Below are 22,934 nucleotides of genomic sequence, written 5' to 3'. Positions count from 1 at the left end.
CTTACTTTTTTGGACAGTCACAGGACATCACATAGGGAAATGATCAACAGTTATCTACTATAGATGACATGTGTTGGGGAGAAGGGAAGTTATTTATGCACTGGCTGGCTTTGCAAGGTGCTATTTGAGCAGAAAGGAATGAACTGCTAATAATAATGATGATGACTAAATGTAGAAAAATACATTCATGATATAGAAATAACAGTGACCATTTAAGGTCTTATGGTGATCAGGCTGTGCTAGTTCACAGATTGAGCTCTTTAACCCCTTAAGGACACATGACGTTCTCATACGTCTCCATTTCCGAGTCCTTAAGGACACATGACGTATGAGAACGTCATGTGTTTTACCGGCCCCCCGCAACCATCTGGAGCGGAGCCGGTCCCCGATGCCTGCTGAAATCGTTCAGCAGGCATCGGGGCATATCGCCCAGGGGGGTCATTATGACCCCCCATGTCGGCGATGGCCGCAGATCGCTGGACAATTCAGTCCAGCGATCTGCGGCGGATTCCGGGTCAATCGGGTCTCCAGTGACCCGGTGACCCGGAATTATTGGCTGATCGGGGCCGTCAGAGACGGCCCCGAACAGCCATAGCCAGCAGGGGTGAGGTGGCACTGATGCCACCTCACGATCGCCCTGATTCGTCGGCCGGATTACCGGCCGACCAATCAGGGCGCCTGCTGCGGGTGTCACTCCCGCAACCCGCTCCGCCCCTCTTCCGGAGGACGTGAGCGGGTGCGGGACGTGCACCCCGGGTGCTGGGGACCCCGATCCCCGGCGTCAATGTTGGGATCGGGGCCCCAGGAGCAGCGGCGGCGGCGGAGACGACGAGGGACTGACCTGATGCGGCGAGGATCGTTGGAGGTGAGTGACAGCCTCCTGGTGTTGCTTAGCAACAGCTCCCAGCATGCAAAAAGGGCATGCTGGGAGCTGTAGTTATGCAACAGCAGGAGGCAGACCACCACAACTCCCAGCATGCCCTTATGGGCATGCTGGGACTTGTAGTTTTGCAACAGCTGGAGGCACATTCTTTCTATGGAAAAGTGTACCTTCAGCTGTTGTGTAACTACAACTCCCAGCTTGCACAATCAGCTAAAGTGCATGCTGGGAGTTGTAGTAGTGCATCTGGTGGTTGCATAACTACAACTCCCAGCATGCCCGTTGGCTGTCGGTGACTGCTGAGAGTTGTAGTTTTGCAACAGCTGAAGGCACACTGAGTTAAGTAGTAAACCAGTGTGTCTCCAGCTATTGCATAACTACAATCCCCAGCATCCCCAGCCAAAGTAGTATGCCTCCAGCTGTTGCATAACTACAACACCCAGCATGCCCTTCCGCTGTCCGTACATGCTGGGGGTTGTAGCTTTTGCAACAGCTGAAGGCACACTGGTTGCAAAACACTGAGTTTGTTACCAAACTCGGTGTTTCACAACCAGTGTGCCTCCAGCTGTTGCAAAACTACAACTCCCAGCATGCACTGATAGACCGTACATGCTGGGAGTTGTAGTTTTGCAACAGCTGGATGTTCCCCCCCAATGTGAACGTACAGGGTACACTCACATGGGCGGAGGATTACAGTAAGTATCCGGCTGCAAGTTTGAGCTGCGTCAAATTTTCTGCCGTAGCTCAAACTGCCAGCGAGAAACTACTGTGAACCTCCGCCCGTGCGACTGTACCCTAAAAACACTACACTACACTAACACAAAATAAAATAAAAAGTAAAAAACACTACATATACACATACCCCTATACAACCCCCCTCCCCAATAAAAATGAAAACGTCTGGTACGCCACTGTTTCCAAAACGGAGCCTCCAGCTGTTGCAAAACAACTACTCCCAGTATTGCCAGATAGCCGTTGACTGTCCAGGCATGCTGGGAGTTTTACAACAGCTGGAGGCACCCTGTTTGGGAATCACTGGCGTAGAATACCCCTATGTCCACCCCTATGCAAGTCCCTAATTTAGGCCTCAAATGCGCATGGCGCTCTCACTTTGGAGCCCTGTCGTATTTCAAGGCAACAGTTTAGGGCCACATATGGGGTATCGCCGTACTCGGGAGAAATTGGGCTTCAAATTTTGGGGGGTATTTTCTGCTATTACCCTTTTAAAAAATGTAAAATTTTTGGGAAAACAAGCATTTTAGGTAAAAAAAATATATATTTTTTTACATATGCAAAAGTCGTGAAACACCAGTAGGGTATTAAGGTTCAAATTACCCCTTGTTACGTTCCCCAAGGGGTCTAGTTTCCAAAATGGTATGCCATGTGGTTTTTTTTTGCTGTCCTGGCACCATAGGGGGTTCCTAAATGCGGCATGCCCCCAGAGCAAAATTCGCTTTCAAAAAGCCAAATGTGACTCCTTCTCTTCTGAGACCTGTAGTGCGCCAGCAGAGCACTTTTCACACCCATATGGGGTGTTTTCTGAATCGGGAGAAATTGGGCTTCAAATTTTGGTGGGTATTTTCTGCTATTACCCTTTTTAAAATTGTAAAAATTTTGGGAAACCAAGCATTTTAGGTAAAAAAAATATATATTTTTTTTACATATGCAAAAGTCGTGAATCACCTGTGGGGTATTAAGGTTCACTTTACCCCTTGTTACGTTCCCTGAGGGGTCTAGTTTCCAAAATGGTATGCCATGTGTTTTTTTTTTGCTGTCCTGGCACCATAGGGGCTTCCTAAATGCGGCATGCCCCCCAAAAACCATTTGTCGCTCCTTCCCTTCTGAGCCCTCTACTGCGCCCGCCGAACAATTAACATAGACATATGAGGTATGTGCTTACTCGAGAGAAATTGGGTTTCAAATACAAGTAAAAATTTTCTCCTTTTTATCCCTTGCAAAAATTCAAAAATTGGGTCTACTAGAACATGCGAGTGTAAAAAATGAAGATTTTGAATTTTCTCCTTCACTTTGCTGCTATTCCTGTGAAACACCTAAAGGGTTAATACACTTACTGAATGTTTTTTTGAATACTTTAGGGGGTGTAGTTTTTATAATGGTGTCTTTTATGGGGTATTTCTAATATGAAGACCCTTCAAATCCACTTCAAAACTGAACTGGTCCCTGAAAAATAGTGAGTTTGAAAATTTTGTGAAAAATTTCAAAATTGCTACTGAACTTTGAAGCCCTATGGTGTCTTCCAAAAGTAAAAACTCATAAATTTTATGATGCAAACATAAAGTAGACATATTGTATATGTGAACCCAAAAAAAATATATTTTGAATATCCATTTTCCTTACAAGCAGAGAGCTTCAAAGTTAGAAAAATGCAAAATTTTCATTTTTTTCATCAAATTTTGGGATTTTTCACCAAGAAAGGATGCAAGTTACCATTAAATTTTACCACTAAGTTAAAGTAGAATATGTCACGAAAAAACAATCTCGGAATCAGAATGATAACTAAAAGCATTCCAGAGTTATTAATGTTTAAAGTGACAGTGGTCAGAATTGCAAAAAACGCTCCGGTCCTTAAGGTATAAAATGGCCTGGTCCTTAAGGGGTTAAAGGGGTTCTCCCTTGTTTATACTGCTTTTTGTTATTATGTTTGTGTGTTATGTGTGTATGTGTTTTTTTTATGTGTGTTGTGATTATGTATATATGTATTTTCGTACCTTTTGTGAAGATCCGGAAGCTGGCCCCTTTTTCTTCCAGCGGCTTGCTGTGTAACCTCGGCCTCCGCTATGTTGTGTTCGGTAAGTGGGATGTCGGGGGGGGGGGGGGGGGGGGTGTTCTTGCTTCTGTCCTTCCTATCTTCTGACGTCCGAGGCAAATCTTTTCTTCCTGTTTCTTCTGTGGCTCAGCGACGAATCTGCGGCCTCTTCCGGCGCATGCGCAGGTAGTTTTTTTTTTTTTACCAATAAAGTTTTTTTTTGTCTAATTGACAAGCTGTCTGCACTTGCGCGAAGCTACGCTATTAGCGTAGACCTAACGTACGCTACGCTGTTAGCGTAGCACTTGCGTATTCGCGCATGCGCAGTTTGTCAATTGGACAAAAAAAACTTTATTGGTAAAAAAAAAAAAAAAAACCTGCGCATGCGCCAGAAGATGCCGCAGATTCGTCGCTGAGCCATGGAAGAAACAGGAAGAAAAGATTTGCCTCGGATGTCAGAAGATAGGAAGGACAGAAGCAAGAACACACCCCCCGACATCCCACTTACCGAACACAACATGGCGGAGGCCGAGGTTACACAGCAAGCCGCTGGAAGAAAAAGGGGCCAGCTTACGGATCTTCACAAAAGGTAAGAAAATACATATATACATCATAACACACATAAAAAAAACACATACTTATACACACATAACACACAAACATAATAACAAAAAACAGTACAAACAGGGGAGAACCCCTTTAATCCTTATCCATAAGGGGTATACAGGCTGTTGCAAACTAGTGCACTTTGATTTCAGTAAGGGCCTCCTAGAAGTAAATGGGTTCTGTTTGTTGCAGAAGCCTATGTCTTTTAAAGGGGTTTTCAAGGATTAGAAAAACTGAGCTGATTTCTTCCAAAAACAGTGCCTCGTCTGTCCTCAAATCTGTTTAACTTTCTGGCACTAGTTGATTTAAAAGATAATGTTTTCCAGCAGAGTACCCCTTTAAACCCTAGCAGAATAGGGCAGCTGGGTTGTAAAAAAAAAAAACTGAATAGAACAGAACCATGATGCTAGTCTCTAACAAAAACCTATAATACCCTTAAAAATCAGTTGGAAAACAAGAAAACCAATGCCTCATTCACAATCTGTTCACATCATGGTTCCTGTAAAAATAGATGGCTATGACAGGTTTGCTATTATTAGTTATAATTAGGGTTAATGTGTCTGGCAGGTTCTCTTTACTAAATAATTAGATATATGCTAACGAATGATTGTTTTCTCTTATTTATCTCTGGTTTAAATCTGTCATTTAAAATCAGAACATATACAAGTAGTGTTATTAACCAAGGAATCATTCTTTGTTTTAGGAAATACTTCTGATCCATCAAAGAAGAATTACATTGTCCAGTGGCTCTCTAGACCGGACACAGACTATTCAAACCAAAAAATATCTTCAAGTAAAAGACCTATTTATAATTCTGCTTGTGGCATAAAATGCATGAATTCAATGCAGACGCTGCTCTGGACTCTGGCTCTTTTACTTATACTCTGTGCAACAGTTTCATAGCTTTGATTTAATTCTTGCACTTTCTGTCTTCTGTTTACACTTTTTTCCTAGGTTCTGTAGCACTGACAAAACGTTTTCTAATATTACATTTTATAATGTTGTTTAGCAGCAAAGAACACAATGAAGCAGTGCATCACATGCTTTTAACAGTGGCAAAAGAATTTTCATATTTAGATATTTTATATGTAACTTTATGAAAATTCCTTTACTTGAACCTGAGTTGCGGCAAACACCTGTAGGCAATATAAACTTCAATTATGTGCCGGTAGAACAAAATGTATTTATTCTCAGTATCAAAGAATAGTTGTATACAGTTTATAACCAGTTTTTAAAACTTTAAAGGGTTCATCTTAAAAATCACAATGAAGAAAAAAGCCATACAGAGACATACTGTTACATATATAAAATCATTCTTTTGGTGAGACCACAACTCTCACTGAGGATATCCAATGTATATGGGGGGGATAAGGGGGTAAGTGTCAGATGGCAGGGGGTCTGGCCACTGGGACCCCTCCCAACCTTCTGGTCGGCACCTTGACTCTCCACATGAATGAAATGTGTCGGACACAGCACAAACTGGTGGTCTGCACACTCCCTCCATGCATCTCTATGGAAAACCTGGAGATACAGCATTCGTGGGGGTTTGGCCTACGCTTCATGCACACTCTCGTCATCGGGAAAACCGAGATGCCGGGCAGGAAATCGAGACGGTTCTTTCGAGACGGTACACTGGTGAATCATTCCCATGTAAAATACACCTGGGAGGGTGAGAAGTAAAAGAAAAAAACTCTGTTCGTGCCGCTTGTCTGACATCACATGACCGCTCATTCAGAGAGAGTTTTTTTTTTTTTTTACTTTCCCTCTCCCCAAGCGGATTTTACATGAGATTGGTTCACCGGAGTACTTCTTTAAAGTCTCCCTTCATATCAAGTAGAACATCTTTGTAACCTGTGCATGTTGTAATTTACTTTTATTATGGCTGTGTTCACACTTGTGTTTTCTAATTAATTAGGTTGAAAAAAGGCACAGATCCATTAAAGTAAACCTTAAAGTAGTACTCCGGTGGAAAACAATTTTGTGCAAATCAATTGTTGCCAGAAAGTTAAACAGATTTATAAATGACTTCTACTAAAAAATCTTAATCCTCACAGTTGTTATCAGCTGACTGCTGTATGCTCCACAGGAAGTTCTTTTCTTTTTAGATTTCTTTTCTGCCTGACCACAGTGCTCCCTGACACCTCTGTCCATGTCAGGAACTGTCCAGAGCAGGAGCAAATCCTCATAGCAAACCTATCCTGCTCTGGACAGTCCTGACATGGACAGAGGTGTCAGCAGAGAGCACTGGAGTCAGACAAAACAGAACTTAAAAAATAAAATTATCCCTTTAAAATCCACTGGCCAGATGTAGCCAATGTTGTCTAAAGGGGCATAAGAAGAGGACCTGTGGCCAATTTCAAAAAATAAGATTTTACTATCATTGAATATCATAGGATGTTTACAATTTTTTGATATGCCCTCCTGTTCCTGAGATATGTGGGTTTAAATGTACCCTAAAAACCCTACACTAACTACACAAACACATAATAAAGGGTAAAACACTACATCTACACCCCCTTACACTATCCCCCCCAATAAAAAAAAAAAAAAATGTATCGTACGGCAGTGTTTCCAAAATGGAGCCTCCAACTCCCAGTATTGCCGGACAGCCACAGACTGTCCTGGTAGGCTGGTAGTCTAGCAACAGCTGGAGGCACCCTGTTTGGGAAACACTGCTGTAGGGTTTTGGTGGAGACCAGCCCCATCCTTGTAACCAGGTCTGCACCTATTGCAAATTCCTTATTTAGGCCTCAAATGCACATGGCGCTCTCTCACTTCAGAGCCCTGTCGAATTTCAAGACAACAGTTTAGGGCCATATATGGGGTATTTCCGTACAAATTTTGGGGGGATATTTCTCCTTTTACCCCTTATGAAAAGGTAAAGTTGGGGGCTACACCAGCATGTTAGTGTAAAAAAATTTTAATTTTTACACTAACATGCTGGTGTTGCCCCATACTTTTCATTTTCACAAGAGGTAAAAGGAGGAAAAGACCCCAAAATTTCTAACGCAATTTCTTCTGAGTACGGAAATACCCCATATGTGTACGCAAAATGCTCTGCGGGTGCACAAGGCTCAGGAATCAGAGAGCACCATGTACATTTGAGGCCTAAATTGGTGATTTGCACAGGGGTGGCTGATAGTTACAACAGTTCTGACATCAACGCAAAAAAAAAAAAAAAAAAAACGTGTGACCCCATTTTTGAAACTTCACCCCTCAGGGAATGAAACAAGGGGTAAAGTGAGTCTTAACAACCCACAGGTCTTTGATAAATTTTCGTAAAATTTGGACATGAAAATTAAAAATTAGTTTTTTCCCCTGAAATGCTGGTGTTACCCCAATATTTTCATTTTCACAAGAGGTAATAGGAAAAATGCCCCCCAAAATGTGTAACCCCATTTCTTCTGAGTATATAAATACCCCATATGTGGATATAAAGTGCTCTTCAGGCGAACTACAATGCTCAGAAGAGAAGGGGCGCCAGTGGGCTTTTTGAGAGAGAATTAGGCTGGAATTGAAGGCGATATGTGTTTACAAAGCCCCCATGGTGCCAGAAGAGTGGACCCCCTCCACCTGTGACCCCTTTTACACCCCACAAGTGTTTGACAGATTTTTTGAACAGTCGTCCGTAAAAATGAAAAATTTTATTTTTTATTTGCATAGCCCACTGTTCCAAAGATCTGTCAAATGCCAGTGGGATGTAAATGCTCACTGCACCCCTCATTAAATTCTGTGAGGGGTGTAGTTTCTAAAATAGGATGCCAAGTGTTTTTTTTTTTTTTTTTACTGTTCTGGCATCATGGAGCTTCCTAAATGCGACATGCCCCCAAAAACCATTTCGGCAAAATTTGCATTCCAAAAGCCAAAAGTGACTTCTTCTCTTCTGAGCATTGTAGTTCGCCCGCAGAGCATTTTACGTTCCTAACATGGGGTATTTCCATACTCAGAAGAGATGGGGTTACACATTTTGTGGGGCATTTTACCCCTTTGTAAAAATGGTAAATTTGGGGAAAAAACTGCACTTTAGTGAAAAAATTTTTTTTTTTTCATTTACACATCCGACTTTAACGAAAAGTTGTCAAACACCTGTGGGGTGTTAAGGCTCACTGGACCCCTTGTTATGTGCCTTGAGGGGGTGTAGTTTCCAAAATAGTATGCCATGTGTTTTTTTTTGCTGTTCTGGCACCATAGGGGCTTCCGAAATGTGACATGCCCCTCAAAAACCATTTCAGAAAAACTCCCTTTCCAAAATCCTATTGTCGCTCCTTCCCTTCTGAGCACTCTACTGCACTCGCCGAGCACTTCACATACACATATGAGGTATTTCCTTACTCGAGAGAAATTCGGTTACAAATTTTGGGGTGCTCCTGTTACCCCTTGTAAAAATTCAAAAACTGGGTCTACAAGAACATGCGAGTGTAAAAAATTTAAATTTTTAATTTCTCTATCGCTCTTCATTGGGGGACACCGAACTGATAGTTATATGCTCTTGCCACTAGGAGGCGCTGACACTAGGAAAAAGAAAATTCGTCTCCTCCCTGGCAGGATATACCCGCCCACCTGCAGTGAGGTAACCAGTTTTATCTAGTGTCATCTAGGAGGTAGACACACAGGTCTGGTTCTCTCCAGACCTGGTCTTTTTATTATTTTTTAGTAAGGGCTGTTTAGTTAGATTTCTTTACTCCTTTTTATTTCCCTTTTTCAGGTGGGGCGACAGGAGCATGGCGCTGCCTGTTTCCCCATATGCGGCTAAGGGGCACGGGACATAGAGTATGCACCGTCAACCCCTTCCCGCCAACGGCAGCGCCTGGAGGTTGTACCCTGGGTCCGGGTCCCCCACTGCCCCTGCTCGCACCGCTATCTGTAGCCTTGTATGATGCAGCGTGGCCATAAGCTGGTTAAAGACGTCTGAGGGTGAGTATAAGAAGGCAGGTGAGTATTTTACACCCCCTCCCCCCCCTCAGGGTGACGGACTTCCACCTAAAAGGGACTCTGCCCTTTATTGATGTCTTATGTGTGGGGGCTGTGTTAGCAAGAGCAAGGTGAGAGGTGAACAAATGTTTAGGGACACTGCACCTGCACTACTGGCAGAATGAGGGGCTCATGGCGGCGCATGGTTCCGGTTCCTCCCTGAGTGCAGTACCGATGGTATGCATAGTTGTTTTTCTGTGGATCCATGCCAGTGAGCCAGGCAGTGGTCTGCATGGTTGCCTACATCTGCATGGTTCTCTACACCGCCTGTCCTCCATCAAACGGCTGGTGTGTCACCGGCTCCTCACTATTGAGTGAGGCGCCGTCTTCTATCGACCCATTCCAGTAAGCAAAACAGTGGTCTGTATTGGTACCTGCACTGCCTGTCATACATCTAACGACTGATGTCCCTGCAGATGGAGTTCCGGTACCTTACTACTGAGCGAGGTTACTACTGAGCGAGGTGTTACTGCAGTATTTCGTCTTCCATGGACCTGTACCTGTCAGCCAGGTAGTGGTTGCAGGGTTTCCTGCACCACCTGTTACACATCCCATGGCTGGTGTATCTGCAACTAGTCTTCTGGTTCCTCTCTACTGTACGAGGTTTCCGATGGGATCACTCGCTGTCCCCATAGGGACCCATACCAGCAAGCCAGACAGTTGTCTGCATTTTTCTTCTGCCGACGGTCTCACAGCAGTTACTCCCTCTGTGCGTGGTATACTTGGGACTGATCCTGCGTGTCCCACAGGACACTATACGGGATGTCAGGGATACATTCTGCGGTCCCTCCATTTTCCTCTCTCTCTCTCTCTGTCTCCAGGGGGGCAGGGTTTTCTTGGCATCCCCGCCTTTCCACCTTCGGGTCATCTACCATGCGTTGTCACCCCGTGGACGGTAGTTCACCTCTGCATGGTAGTTGTCAGGCGAGTTTCTCCGAGCTGCCCCATGTGCCTAATACAATGCACCACATACTGGTTTACAGGGTTACCTGTTTAGCTAGGTCCCTCTCTGCATGTCTGCTAACTCTGTCTGCAGCCTGGGTTCTCTCTCCACTGGGACCTGACATGGCCAGACTGTGTCTGCTCAGTGCTCTGATCCACCTCGTCACCTTCCCCTTTTGACTACTTCTGCAGCTGTAGTCCGGTGTCTCTCTTCCAGGTACAGTCCCGCAGAGCTTCTGCTTGTGGGTTCTTAGAACCTTTCTGTCTGTAGGTCCCGGGGACTTTTGCAGCAACTACAGTGTCGCTCTGTTCTCCTTCTCGGGTTGCACTGTTGGCTGTTAGGGGCATACCTGCCTTCCTGCTGGTTCCTTGGATGTCTGCGGTTTCTTTAGTATCTGCAGTCTTGGTTACGCCACTGTTGTCGTGGGGTCCCCATGTCTGTGTTCCTACATATGCTAATGCAACAAGAGGGACCTATGAGTGGAGGGTAAATCCAATATTATTAACATTTGACCGCTAAGCGGTCACTAAGACCCTAAATTTCCCACCCAATATAAAACTTAACGTTTATTGAGCCAAGATTAAAATAACCTCACACATATTGATCCATAGTGCATTGATTGGCATGACACTGCATGCTATAGAAGTGAATTGAAAAAATAGACTGTGGCTGCAGTCCACAGTCTATAGTGTGAGACAATTAAAAATCTAACACATTGCCCGCCCGCCCGACGTTTCGCCACAGGCTGTGGCTTTATCAAGGGCTAAGAGGCAAATGGCGTGCAAACAAGCCTTACAGGGGTTTAAATAACCTCCTGTCTCTAACGTCATTAGAACATGTCACTTCCTGTATTAACATGACATCTCATTGGTTACAATCACATGCAGACTAATGATTGACCGCTTCCTGGCCAATAAAATTTAGACCAGGATGCATCTTGCTATATTCGTTTGATTGACAGCATCCTTGACCAACCGGCTGAGACCAATCAAGCTTCTGAACTCCTCATTGGTGCCGGAAGCTGTACACGTATGTGCGCCATCGGTCCTGCGCTAACTGATAGCTTCCCGAACCTCCGACATAGACGCATGCGCAGTACGGATGCGCAGAAGAACGTGCGCGAGTACTTAGTCATATACAGCCACTGCTGGGAGGCTGCGCGACAGACATATGCGCCGGCACTTAGCCGATTTTGCATATGATTCACACATGGCTGTTGTGATAGAGCTGTAATACACAATATAACCACTCATGTGAACAACGACTGCATAGCAAGTACTAAACTAATTCGAGAACACTAAATAAGTTACTATCTGGCAATATAGGGCGACCAACCTAGCAACGTAGGTATAACATTAAAGCAAGGAAGTATTATTCATAATACCACTGAATTAGTGTAATCGATAGTAAAAGAGGGGGGAGCAATTACTCATCTGTTCTGCATAGATATAGTCATAATTAATTCATATCATCAACGGAAGTTAATCATAAGTATGATTAATAAAGGCTTATAACGGCTCTTCTATATAGTACCAATTGTAATAAGTGATTCCTGTCCTACAAGAAGGCTGCATAGGTGAAGCCTTCATTCAGTCCATTTGGGCTTTGGGATTTTAATCTCCAAATCCATCGGGCTTCTTCTTGAAGCAGTCTGGTGTTAAGATTGCCACGTCTCGGACCCAGTTTACACTGGGTAATGCCACAGAAACGTAATTCAAAGGGAGCATCATTGTGTACAGTCCTCATATGCCTAGCAATTGGCGTATCTTGATAGGTGTTAATAGTACTCATGTGTTTTGAAATACGCCTACGCAATTGTTGGACTGTCTTTCCTACATAGATTTTAGGACAATTGCATGTGGCTAGGTACACTACCCCCATCGTTTGACAGGTGATGAAGTCCCTAATTTGATATTTCCGATTATCAATCGGATTAGAGAATTCTTTTGTACGTGGCATAAATTTGCAAAAATTGCACCGTCCACATGGATGTGATCCTTGGATTGATGATTTCAACCAACTGGATGCAGACTCCTCTGCATAAAAACTCCTAACTATTTGATTTTGAATATTGGGTCCTCTACAATAGGTTATGGAAGGGTGAGTAGAGATCACCTCCCTAAGGTCATTGTCCACCTGTAATATAGACCAATATTTCCTAAGTATATTCATGATTTTTTGATTGTGTTGATCAAAAGTTCCGATACACCTAATGATCTTTTGGCCACTATTGTCTTTAGCCAATTTGTGATCACGTAATAATTCAGATCTCGGAGTCGCCCTAGCTCTGGCGAAGGCCTTGTGAAGGACCTTCTTAGGATAACCTCTATTGGTGAAGCGTCTATACAGGAGATCACATTCTTCTTGAAATTTAAGAGGATCAGAGCAATTCCTTTTGGCTCGTAGATATTGACTGATTGGGATACCTTTCTTCAATGGTACAGGATGATAACTCTTCCAATTAAGAAAACTATTGGTTGACGTAGGTTTACGATATATAGAAGTGTGAATGTGACCAAGTGAATCAATAGTGATAGTGAGGTCAAGAAAATGAAGAAATTTATCGTGAATTTCAGAAGTAAAGTGCATATTAATATGATTAGTGTTAAGTGCTTGAACGAAGGATTGAAATAATTGTGTAGTGCTGTCCCAAAAAATCAATATATCATCTATATAACGACCCCAAAATAAAATGTGAGAATTAAATTCTTGAAAAGTGTCAGAGAAAACGTGAGTGTCTTCCCACCACCCTAAGAATAAATTAGAATAATTCGGTGCACAAGGAGTGCCCATAGCAGTGCCCTTCAACTGAAAATAAAAGTGCCTATCAAAAAGGAAAAAATTGTGAGTAAGTAGAAAACGTAATAAGGTCAAAACAAATTTGTTGTGTGCTGTGTACTGAAGACCTTTAGTAGTTAAAAAATGTTGTACAGCATGAAGTCCCTGTTCATGTTGGATGTTTGTATAGAGAGATTCCACATCCAAACTAGCTATAAGAGTACCTGGAGGGAATGTGATCTCCTGTAATTTCTTCACAGTATCCTTGGTATCCTTAATAAAGGACGGAAGAGAGGAAACAAAAGGGGTCAAGAACTGATCTACATAGTGACTGATATTTTGTGTAATATTGTCACACCCTGAAACAATGGGTCTGCCAGGGATAGGGGAACTCCGTTTGTGCACCTTGGGAAGGGCGTAGAAAGTGGCTATTGTTGGCGATGGATTAAAGAGATATTTAAATTCTTCTTCTGTTATCAATTGGTCTATTCTTGCCTCTTGTAAAATTGTACGTAATTTCTGGTTAAACTCCTGAAGTGGGTTATGGTCAAGTTTACGATATGTATCTTGTTTGCACGCCATTTGCCTCTTAGCCCTTGATAAAGCCACAGCCTGTGGCGAAACGTCGGGCGGGCGGGCAATGTGTTAGATTTTTAATTGTCTCACACTATAGACTGTGGACTGCAGCCACAGTCTATTTTTTCAATTCACTTCTATAGCATGCAGTGTCATGCCAATCAATGCACTATGGATCAATATGTGTGAGGTTATTTTAATCTTGGCTCAATAAACGTTAAGTTTTATATTGGGTGGGAAATTTAGGGCCTACATATGCTAGGTCCACTTTGTAGGAGGAGAGCCACCTTCCTTTGGCTCGGTGGGATGCGTCCAAGGGTCCTCGGCGATCCGTTCCCGGTTCCGAGGCGGTTGATCACCTCTGTCCCGATTTGGGGACTGCTGGGGCACCGGTCGGTTCAGCCTCTCCCTGTCCCTCCCTGTCTTTTCCGGGGTCCCTGTCCAGGGTGATTCATGGCCTACTGGCCACTGTCTGAAATGGCTCTCATCACATCTTGTATTTATTGCCCAACCTCAGTGTACGGGATTCCGGACCCTCTTGGGGTGCAAGGTGGCTCCTCCAGGCAGCGAGGGTTGCCGCTGGAGCCTGGGGGTTTCGTCCACTCAGTCATTGCATTTTCGTGCTCCTTCTGCACCTTGCGCGCTTGCCAGACTCCTTTTTTCAGGGCTGCGGGATCAGAGTACTATTTTGTGTTTTTGCTGAAGTACTTCTCCAGTGATTTTACTGCCTAGGCTTAAGTGTTCCCCGTCCACCATATCAGCCTAGTGCAGTCTTTTTGCCAGGAGAGTTGTTAGCGGACTTCTGTTTCCCCTTTGTCCGGTGGCTTCTTGTCTCTCTATATAACCCGCCTTGGTTCTCTACAGTGGATGGCCTTTCCCTTTGGTCCTGGTCCATTCTGTCTCCGGCTCGTCCGCAGGCCTTGCGGGCACATGAGTTCAGTCTTGGGACTGTCTCTTTTCGCTGGTGGTTGTTTTTCCCCACCCTAGGGGACTGCTTTGGTATGTCCCATCAGTTTGGTGTCCCCCAATGAAGAGCGACCGAGAAAAGGAGATTTTTTTTCTACTCACCGTAAAATCTCTTAGCCTTCATTGGGGGACACCCGCACCCACCCATTCCTTCTTCTTTTTTCTGGTTCTTGGGTTCTCCGGGACTCCTTCTAGGGTCCTTCGGACGTATTTCCTCGTTTGACTTCTCCTACTGCTTTGTGACACAACTGGTTACCTCACTGCAGGTGGGCGGGTATATCCTGCCAGGGAGGAGCCGACTTTTCTTTTCCCTAGTGTCAGCGCCTTCTAGTGGCTAGAGCATATATCCATCAGTTCGGTGTCCCCCAATGAAGGCTACGAGAAAGAGATTTTATGCTGAGTACAAAAAAATCTCCTTTTTCTCCTTCACTTTGCTGCTATTCCTGTGAAACACCTAAAGGGTTAACAAACTTTCTGAATGTCATTTTGAATACTTTCAGGGGTGCAGTTTTTATAATGGGGTCATTTATGGGGTATTTATAATATGAAGGCCCTTCAAATCCACTTCCAAACTGAACTGGTCCCTGAAAAATTCTGATTTTGAAAATTTTGAGAAAAACTAGAAAATTGCTGCTGAACTTTGAAGCCCTCTGATGTCTTCCAAAAGTAAAAACCTGTCAACTTTATGATGCAAACATACAGTAGACATATTGTATATGTGAATCAATATATAATTTGAAAGCAGAGAGCTTCAAAGTTAGAAAAATGCAAAATTTTAAATTTTTTCATCACATTTTGGAATTTTTCACCAAGAAATGATGCAAGTATCCACAAAAATTTACCACTTACATAAAGTAGAATATGTCACGAAAATACATTCTCGGAATCAGAATGAAAAGTAAAAGCATCCCAGAGTTATTAATGCTTAAAGTGACAGTGGTCAAATTCTGTCGTCCTTAGGGTTATAATGGGCTCCGTCCCCAAGGGGTTAAAGGGGTACTCCGGTGGAAAACTTTTTTTTTAAATGAACTGGTGCCAGAAAGTTAAACAGATTTGTAAATTGCTTCTATTAAAAAATCTTAATCTTTTCAGTACTTTTTAGCAGCTTTTTGCTACAGAGGAAAATCTTATTTTTTGTGTTGCCCACAGTGCTCTATGCTGACACCTTTCAGGAACTGTCCAGAGCAAGAGGAAATCCCCATAGCAAACCTATGCTGCTCTGGACAGTTCCTGACACGGACAGAGGTGTCAGCAGAGAGTACATCCTGTGAACACAGCAGTTTCAGTGTGTGAAGTTGTCGGTGTCTCCTTTGAGCTCCAGACTTCCACACAGAGAGAAGCAGCGTTTTTCATCTGCCTTCCCAGGGGTGTGGCAGGCCCCTGGGGAGAGCTTTCCTGCATGGAGCCAAGGGAGTCTCGGGCTTCTTCCTCTCGTTCCCGGCTGGCGAGAGGGGGGGAAGATAGTATCTAAAGCCGGTTCCAAGGTCGGGGTGAGGCGTTCCAGCAGGGCCCGCAGAAATATGGTGCCCCCTCCCCCGACCGGATCAGAGGGACGTAAGGCAACAGCAAAGACCAGCGGTCCTTCTACTACCCCGGAACCCCAGCAATGGGGGGCACAGGGACCAAGGGAGTCATTGGCGACCTATGACTCAAGGATACAAGCCAAGATGGCGAAGTACGAAGAGCTGGGCAGGAAGCTGAGGAGCCTGAGAGAGGACCTGAGATTTGCCCGCTACCAGGCTGACCAGGGCCCTACAGGTAAGAGGCAGAAGTTCACTGCCCAGGTGCGGGCTCTGAAGATAGAGGTGGCGGAGGTGGAGGAGGCAAAAAGAAAAATCTCTGAGGGGGCAGGATTCCTAAAAGAAAAACTGATTGAGGAGAGATTTAAAGAAAGGAAATATGGTGCAGGCTGCCCTCAGGAGAGCAGTGAGGAGGAGGAGGAAGGAGGGGAGGAAGATGGCGGAGAGTCGGCTGTGGGAAGTGAAATGGATGCCACCCCTAGTGTGTGTGACCCCCAGCCCCCCCAAGATAGCTACCCTGAGCCCGCCAAGGTGGCGCTACCCTCCAGTGATGGGGAGACAGAGGAGAGCAGTGAGGAGGAGCTGGCCAGTGGAGGTTTGCTGCAAGCCTTTATACAGCAGGAGTCCCCTACCCGTATGGATGATTTTGCCTTTGGTGAGGATCTCGGTAAAGATGATCTGGTAAAGAAAAGGCAGATGGTTAAGGAGACTGTGACTTATGTGTTTCGTCCTTTCCAGCAGTCTGAGCCAGCTGTAAAGTTGGTTCAGACTGCTGGGCTCCCCAAACTGCCAGTCCCCATTTCTGTGGTGGGGCCAGAAAGGGGGGTACAGCATGGCGTCCAAGATGGCAGAGGATGCTATAGAGCCAGCAAGTCCTATTGGGCTTAAGGTGGGCAGCCCTGGTGCTGCAGGACCGCCCCAGGGTGGTGGGGGGCGTGTCCAGGCACCAGGGGCAAGCTATGCTACTGTTTTCTCGGGGAGCGGTTCCCCGGGTGTTGCTGGCACTGCGGGGCACTTCCCTGTGAGGGGGGAGTGTCCAGATAAGTGATATATAGAACAAAAAGTCCCGGCACTCACCAAGTTGCAAGCCAATTCGTATTTATTGTATGCGGGTAAACAGGACGCGTTTCGGCAAAGCCTTCCTCTGCGTTCAGATAAGTGATATGTCTGTGTGCTTGGGGGGCGGTCCCCCGAGTGCCGTGGACATTACCGGCGCTGCAGAGCACAGGCGTTGGGAGCGGAAAACGGTCGTTCTGTGGGTGCTGTGGGGAACTCTCCTGTGAGGGGGGAGAGTGTCCGAGCGCCAGTGCCAGCTGCAGAGCCCGGGCAGTCGGGCAGACATGGTGATGGCGTTGTGGGAGGAGCTGGGGTGCGCTTGGAGGGGCAGCCCCAGGCTCAGGCAGTAACATTGCCATGGAGGAGGAGCCATTAGTGTCAACCCCAGCAACAGCTAAGCCAGCAAAAAAAAAAATCTCTGTTAAAACCGGCAGTACTACAAGTCCCAGCCAGCCCAGGATACGTGAGGCAGGATGCGAGTGTAGGATGTGAGGATGTTGGGTGTGGTAGTGTTGTGAATGAGAAGAGTGCATGTGGGAGTGTTAGTGGAGTGAATGATGGTGGGAGTAGTAGTGGTATGAATACAAAGTCTGGTATGGATGATAAGAATTGTGGTGTGGATGTTGGTGGGTGTAGTGGTGTGAATGGTGGTCCTGGGTCTGAGTCTGGGTCTGGTTCGGCTACCCCCCCCCCCCCGGTAGTGACTGCTCCTAGGAGCTATGCTCATGTCGCTGCCGGGGGGTCCCCCTCTCCATCCGGCCCGGGGGTCACTTGCAGCAGCACCTCCTGGAGGCTCTACGTAGGGGCGACAGGTCAATCCAGGTAGGGGAAAGGGGTGAGGTCGACCTGTCTTTCTGGATAGAGAGGCACGGTTTGGGGGCATTCCGAGAGCAGAATAGGGAGGTGGTCTGGTCCCTCCCAACACCCGGGCAGGACAATAACCGTAGGAACGTGGTCCGTCTGATTTGGAGGGGCAAGGATGTGTGCCCGCCTCGCGCTTAAGTGGTTGAGCTCCTCCTCCAGATGGAATTCAGGGCGAACAACATCTTTGCCCTGATTCACCCCTACGGTTCGCCCGAATTTGATGTCCGTTTTGTTCGACCGGAGGGTCTCGAACTTTTCTGGTCGAACTACGAAGTGGCGAAGAATGAGCCCGGCTGGCGGGATTTTGCCGTAAAGGCTATTTCCCGTCAGAACTCAGTCAAGAAAGTGACCGTTTTGACTTGTAACGAGTCACTCTCCTGCTATGACATCATGACCTGGCTGGGACGGTATGGGGATGTGATGGACATGCCCAAGAAAAATCTAGATGAGCATGGGATCTGGTCCGGGGCCTGGACGTTTTCCTTTAAACTCAAGCGTTCAGGTAGTACAGTTGCCCACATTCCGTCAGCTGCCTTCCTTGGATGTGACAGGATCCAGGTCTTTTACCAGGGGCAGCTTAAGGTCTGTCACAGGTGTGGTAGCCCCACCCATTTTAGCACAGCCTGTACTGTACAGGTTTGTGCTTTGTGTGGTGGGGTGGGTCATCTGGCCACATCCTGCAGACAGATCCGGTGCCACCTGTGTGGTGTCCTCGGGCACCCTTTCAGCCGTTGTCCGAGCGCCTTCGCCCATGCTGCGGCCGCTCCAGCCGGGGAGAGCTGTGCAGTTGCCCCGGCTGGGGAGGGTACAAGCAGGGATGGGGGCATAACAGGGCTAGTGACGAGGAAAAAGGGCCCTGCCAAACTAAGGCAGGAGGAAAATCGTAGGAGGAGTAGGGAGCTGGAGAGTGCCCAGGTGACTGGGTTAGCTCCGGCCCCTGCTCTTGAAGCTGGCCCTGTAACCACTGAAGCCCTGGGGGAGAACGTGCTGGATGAGGAGATCAGGAGGCTGCGCAGAGAGGAAGGCAATATGGCCGACCCTTCCAATTCCTCCCACTATGAAAGTGTGGATGAGGAGAGTGGGGAAAGGCCAAAAAAGAAAGACAAGGGCAAAAGGAAAGGGAGAAAGAAGAGGTTGGAGCCCTCTGTTAAGCCTTGTACTACGGATCAGGTCCAAAACGGAAGCCTGACTGCCCCCCCTCTGATTGACCTGTCAAATCGGTACCTCGTCCTCTATACCATATCCTCCCCCTCCTTGGAGGGGGAAGGTGAGGGCGGGGTGCCTAGGGGGAGAGAGCCTCTGGGGGGAACTGGGCCCTGTCCTGCGGAGGCACCTTCCTTGGAGGGCAGGGCTAGACTGGGGCTGGACGGAGATGGGGACCACATGGACCAATCTGAGTCTAAGAAAAGATCCAAAAGTGGTCCTGCCTTTTCCTCTTCTTCAGAGGATGAGGGGGCGAAAAAGAAGGGGAAGCAGAAGTAAAGGTGTGGCCGTCTAACTCAATCACCCATGATGGCGGCACTCACCCCACTGACGCTGGCATCTATTAATTGTGCCAGTATAAAGTCTGATACGGCTAGATTCGCAGCCTTCGATTTTCTCGGCCGTGTTGAAGCCGATATTTTCTTTTTACAGAAGACCAGGTTGTCAGATCTAGCCTCTCTGGTGAAAGCCAGAAGAGAGTGAAGGCGCGGGCCCTCCGACTGGTCTCTTGCGGCTGAGCCGTATTGTGGGGTGGCGGTCGTTTTTACCGCTCCGTTGAATGCAGATGGGTTATTGAGTTAGAAATGGGGAGGTGCCTAATCTTAGATGTCCTCATGAAGGGACAAGAGCTCCGGCTAGTAAACATCCATGCCCCACAAACTAAGCTGGGCCGTAAAATCTTTTTATGAGGAATAAGCCCTTCCTTTTTACAAGCCGGCAGGTGATCTTTGGAGGGGACTTCAATAATGTCACGAGGTCCCAAGAGAGGAGAGGCACCAATGGTCCGCTGGATTGCGATAGTGTGGCCCTTAATAATATAGTTAGGGAAGCTCGCCTATAGGACGCCCATATCCGGAGCCCCTCAGGCCTTGCGGATTTCACCTATCATCGAGGTAGCAGCAGCAGGTCTAGGATAGACAGGTTTTATTTGAAGGAGGAAGCCGTCTCTTCCGCAGTGTCCGTGGTTGAGGCGGAGTTCTCCGATCACTGTATGATTTTGTTTTCCTTGAATGTTTCAGAGACCCCTCGGATGGGTAAAGGTTATTGGAAGCTGAATTCGTCCCTCCTGGAGGAAGCGGAGATAAGACAGTCCTTTGAGGATTTTCTTCAGAGTCCGGTACCTTTACTGGGCCTTTGTAGTAGTAAGTCAGAGTGGTGGGAGATATTCAAGAAGCGGGTTGCGGGGTTCTTCCGCCAGCTCTCGAGCCTCAGGTCCCTGAACAGGTATCGCTTGTATCAGGGTCTGAGGAGGAAACTCGAGCTTCTTGTCTCGACTGGAGGTAGTCGTGATGATATCTCCAGAGTGAAGTCCTTGCTGATGAGGTGTCAGTACAATAGGCACGCATCTTTGCTTTTTGAGAGGGATTACAGGAAGTACCGCTCGCCCGACCCTTACAGGAACTGCAAGATGTCAGTGAGTAGTAAAGTAGTCTCAGGACTGGTTGATAGTACGGGATCCCTGAATCGGTCCAGATCAGGGATCCTGGAGGTATTCAGATCCTTCTACTTGCACCTCTTGGGGAGGAAGGATCTAGATCGAGACAGGATGTAGGCTTTCCTGGCTGAAACCATTCCTGAGCCAGGGGTAGACCACTATCTTGATGTTTTGGCAGAAGATATCAGGGAAGAGGAAGTGAGACTGGCGATCGAGGGGCTCGCCCCCAAGAAGTCGCCAGGTCCGGATGGCTTAACATCCGAGTGGTATAAGACCTTTAAGGAGTCTTTAGCTCCCCTCTTGACCAAGGTATTCAATGAGTGTCTCTCCTCGGGCACTCTGCCAAAGTCAATGAGGAGGTCAGCCCTGATTCTTCTCTCAAAAGGTAAAGATCCTAGCCAGATTGAGAATTGGAGGCCCATAGCTCTTCTCAATACGGACAGGAAGCTTCTGGCCAAGATACTGTTTAATCGGTTGGTGAAGTTTGCACCCCGACTCCTTTCGGGGGCTCAGCACTGCTCTGTTCCAGGCCGAAGCACCTTAAGTGCTGTCCTCAGTGTCAGGGAGACAGTGGAGCGGAGTAGTGCGGGTCTCTGGAAGGGGTACTTACTGTCCTTGGATCAGGCCAAAGCATTTGATCGGGTGAACCACGAGTACCTCTGGTCCGTCCTCCTGAGATATGGCTTACCGTGTACTCTTGTAAATTGGCTTAAGATCTTATATGCAGGGGCAGAGAGTTTCCCGCTGGTGAATGGGTGGTCTGGCCGCTCTTTTGAGGTGGGGTCCAGAGTCCGACAGGGTTGTCCTTTGAGCCCGCTTTTATACGTGTTCGCGATTGATCCCTTCGTCCGGAGGGTAGATTGTGGGCCGTTGGCAGGAGTCGGGATGAGTCTGGCGGAGCTGGATGTCACCCAGAGAGTGGTGGCGTACGCTGATGATGTCACTATTTTCGTCTCTTCGAGGGAGGAGGTCGATGTGGTGATTTCGGAGGTGGACCACTACTCGGAGGCATCCGGGTCCAAGATTAACCAAGATAAGTGTGAAAGTCTCTCGTTGGGAGGGGGAGATCCCACGTTTGATCTCCCATACACCCTCCCAGGGCCCCAAGACTCAGCAAAAATTCTGGGCATCACATTCGGCCAGGATGATTATCCCACCAAAAACTGGGACGGTAAGCTCCAGGATGCCACTTGGAGGGTGAACCAGTGGAAGGGTTGGTCTATGACCCTCAGGGAAAGGGTACACCTGATCAAATCGTACCTGCTCCCCTTGTTTATCTGGGCAGCATATGTATCTTGCCAGAGGCTTACTACACTAGGGTTTACAGCCTGTTGTACCAACTGTTATGGGGGAACAGGTTGAACCTAGTTAAGAGGGAGGTTACATACCGCACGAGGAGGCTAAGAACCCTGTGGTGTTCTTAACCAACACCTTCTTGAAAGCTAACATCTCGAACCTCTGGAAGGAGAGGGCTCCTCCGTGGGTACTCTCCTGCAGGGAGTGGTTTCGGCCTTTCTTCCAGGAAAGGGAGAGAGGAGGGCAAGTGGAGGACCTCCATACGCCCCATGGATATCTTCCAGCTTATGCTACCCCGACTCTGAAGGCTATACGTCGGTGGGGTCTGGGAGTGTGGGAGATCAGGACCCAGTCAAGGCAGTTCCTTGACAAACGGGTTCTGTTGACCCACTTCCAGAAGCCTCTGGCGCTCAGGGACTGCCCAGGTCGGGATCTGAGGGTGGGGTTGTATCTTTTAAACATGAAAAGGATCCCCCAGAAGTTTTGGGACTTGGCCTGGCTTCTTTCAGGGGAAGCTAGGTGTAAGGAACAACCTGAAGTACAGGAACTCTGATGACCGGGGGTGTCCCCGAGAAGAGTGTGTGGACACGCTAGAAAGCATGGACCACTTCCTGCTTCATTGTCCCTTTAACGTAGGGGTCTACAACTGGGTGGGCGCTTCCATCGGCTAGAGTCAACTTGCTGGCCTTACCTATCTGGAGTGGGCTTATGGGGCATTCAGGACCCTCGGTGGCCGAGATCAGGGCACTTTATTTTTAGTCAGCTTAGTGGTTAAGTATCACACGTGGAATGCACAGTGTTTAGTGTCCACCCAACAGAAAGTCCTCTCCGAGGTGGAGGTCTGTAGGAACCGGTGACCTCGGGAAGATCAGGTCTTTGGACTATGGCAGTCTTGGTACCAGTAGGGCATCTCTCCTATGGAGAGGGTTTTCTTTTCATGTGCTCTAGGTACTAGACCTTATTGGTAGGGTACCTTTATTTTAGTTAGGGACAGGCATACAGGGATAGGGTGATAGTAGGGTCAGTTTTAATGAAGGGATAGAATTAGGGAGAATAGTAGGGGGAGTTAGGGA

The 22,934-nt window shown here is 46.9% G+C and overlaps 1 protein-coding gene across 1 annotated transcript in view; it reads left to right on the top strand.

Moving 5' to 3' along the window:
* LOC130267183 (A disintegrin and metalloproteinase with thrombospondin motifs 2-like) overlaps positions 1-22,934 on the top strand; it is a 761,535-nt gene that overhangs the window by 695,155 nt on the left and 43,446 nt on the right. Inside the window, 1 exon segment of the mRNA XM_056516542.1 lies at positions 4,957-5,046. Coding sequence (XP_056372517.1) covers positions 4,957-5,046 — 90 coding nt within the window.

This window comes from Hyla sarda, chromosome 4 (genome assembly GCF_029499605.1).
Source record: "Hyla sarda isolate aHylSar1 chromosome 4, aHylSar1.hap1, whole genome shotgun sequence".
NCBI classification, from domain to species: domain Eukaryota; kingdom Metazoa; phylum Chordata; class Amphibia; order Anura; family Hylidae; genus Hyla; species Hyla sarda.
This window is presented reverse-complemented; position numbering and strand designations above follow the sequence as displayed.